At 29.0% G+C, this 2,029-nt stretch overlaps 1 protein-coding gene across 8 annotated transcripts in view; it reads right to left on the bottom strand.

The window, feature by feature from the left end:
• Positions 1 to 1,760, bottom strand: part of LOC108974798 (CD109 antigen) — a 25,384-nt gene extending 23,624 nt beyond the window's left edge. For 7 of the 8 annotated variants that reach the window (XM_018942843.1, XM_018942841.1, XM_018942840.1 and 4 more), the window contains exons 1-2: positions 1,668 to 1,760; positions 251 to 410 (exon numbers count right to left, since the gene is read on the bottom strand). In XM_018942843.1, coding sequence (XP_018798388.1) covers positions 251 to 318 — 68 coding nt within the window. In that variant the 5' untranslated portion in view covers positions 319 to 410; positions 1,668 to 1,760. Of the gene's footprint in view, positions 1 to 250; positions 411 to 1,041; positions 1,060 to 1,667 lie in introns of those variants that run through there. The other variant, XM_018942839.1, reaches the window with a different exon arrangement.
• Positions 1,761 to 2,029: the final 269 nt, after the last annotated feature.

Below are 2,029 nucleotides of genomic sequence, written 5' to 3'. Positions count from 1 at the left end.
ATATTTAACCCTGTATGTATCTCTCTCGAGTAGTTTTAGGTGATACATACAACCATTAGGCAATCAAAACTATTATACTTTGTACCAACATGTTGTAAGAGTATACACATTTCCGCTAAATTCTTTAAAGTTACGATATTGTCAATAAAATATAAATCTTTGCGGAAGAAAATATTTTTCAACTTTTTTAAATAATAAGTATTATTATTTTTGTTTTTTCCAGAGAGTAAAGTAAAAATTAATTACTTACCCGGCTGCGCATACCAAAGCGACGATTTGTATAATTTCAAAAACGGCAATACATAGCCGACGCGACATCTTGTTATCGTACAATTCTTCAGTGTGTTTTTATTTCCAATTATGAACTTTTCTCTTTTGAATAGTCGTATGTATGTTAGCTTAACTGTGATCTAATCAGATGTAGAAATGTAAACACGGTGGAAAAAAAAACATAAATATGGTATACATAATTAATTAAGTATTTACATATCGTCAGCTAAAATGCAAAATGATGTCACATCACTTTTCATAAGTTTACAGGCGAAGGAAAAACGATATAAAACAAACCACTAATATTGAAACGAAATTTGAATTTTGGTTTTAAATTGGTTATTTTAATGGCTATATATTATTTGTATACATATATGTAATATGATTTAGAATAAAAACAATATAATAGAAACCACTAATATTAAAATGAAATTTGAGTTTTAGTTATAAAATGATTATATATTGGTTATCACACACTCATCTTGAAACAAAATTTGAGTTGCCGTTATAAAATGGTTATTATAACTGATAAAGATTTTTAATTTTTTTGATGATACGTTGTTTTGCATTTCATGTGACGATATGTATGTACGTGTATGTGATATTGATGTGCTTCCTAATTGATAGAACTTTTTCATTACTTAGAGTACTGATTGGTAAATACACATACATAGGTACATATATTAAAAGAGTATAGAGGTAATTAAGTGGTACGAGAAGAAAAATTCACTTTTTACATATGTATGTAGACACTTATGTAGAAAGACTTACATATGTACATACCATACATACTTAAAAATTGTTTCTTTAAATGTCAAATATGGGCAATTATTACAAAAGCAGTTTCTGAACCAACATAACATAAATATATACAGTTATTATAACACACATGTACGCATGTACATTTCATGTACAAGTATTTATGTTTTGTCAATATCACAGAGTGCATTTAGCATTTATCAAAGTTTGATTGACTTTTCGCCGGCCACATTCGATATAGGTTTTTATAAACATATACTAATTTCCAGTACATAAAGCAGTATGCAATCAAATGAACGTCCATTTCAAGCGTTATATTTATTAAGTTGCTAATCAATTAAGCAACAGTAAATGTGAGAAACACAGAAACATTAATATATGCATATTTTTATACATATATTATTTATATAAAATATATGCATATTTAGAGTATATACGCCGCCAAAGGTCTAGTTCTAAGTGCAGCTGATTGGCTTGCGCTATCACTTTCCCGTTTCCTGCACAGAACCAAGCCACAGTTTTGAATAATATACATAAATATATTTCAATCACGACATGCATGCGAAGTGTTCGTAAATATGTCACTAAGCATTAATAGATTTAAATATCAATATATTATTATATATATTTCACTTTACAATATCAAAACAGAATCACAAAACACGATCGAACTATCGTATGTAGACAAGCGCTCGCGTCAACAGTTGTATTGCGAATGACCAACACTTGGCTACGAGCTCATGCTTATGGGCTTTCGCGATGCATTGCATTTCATTTGTTATAAGTTTACCTCACGTTTGTTTTATTTTATTCACCGTTCTCTTTTTTTATAACCTGATCAGAAGGAAACATCGTAGACCCTATACAGTACATAGATATTGGGTAGTCTAAAAAATATTTTCGTATTTTGTCAATAGATAGTAAGTTGGTAGCACATTGTACCACATATGTATATTGTTGGAAAGGTGAGATTTTAAGCTTCATTTAGCCAAAAAAATTA

The sequence above is a fragment of the Bactrocera latifrons genome, unplaced genomic scaffold (genome assembly GCF_001853355.1).
Source record: "Bactrocera latifrons isolate USDA-ARS-PBARC rearing strain unplaced genomic scaffold, ASM185335v1 scaffold_59, whole genome shotgun sequence".
Taxonomy (NCBI): domain Eukaryota; kingdom Metazoa; phylum Arthropoda; class Insecta; order Diptera; family Tephritidae; genus Bactrocera; species Bactrocera latifrons.
Note: the sequence above shows the minus strand (reverse complement) of the source record. Positions and strands in the feature narration are given on the sequence as shown.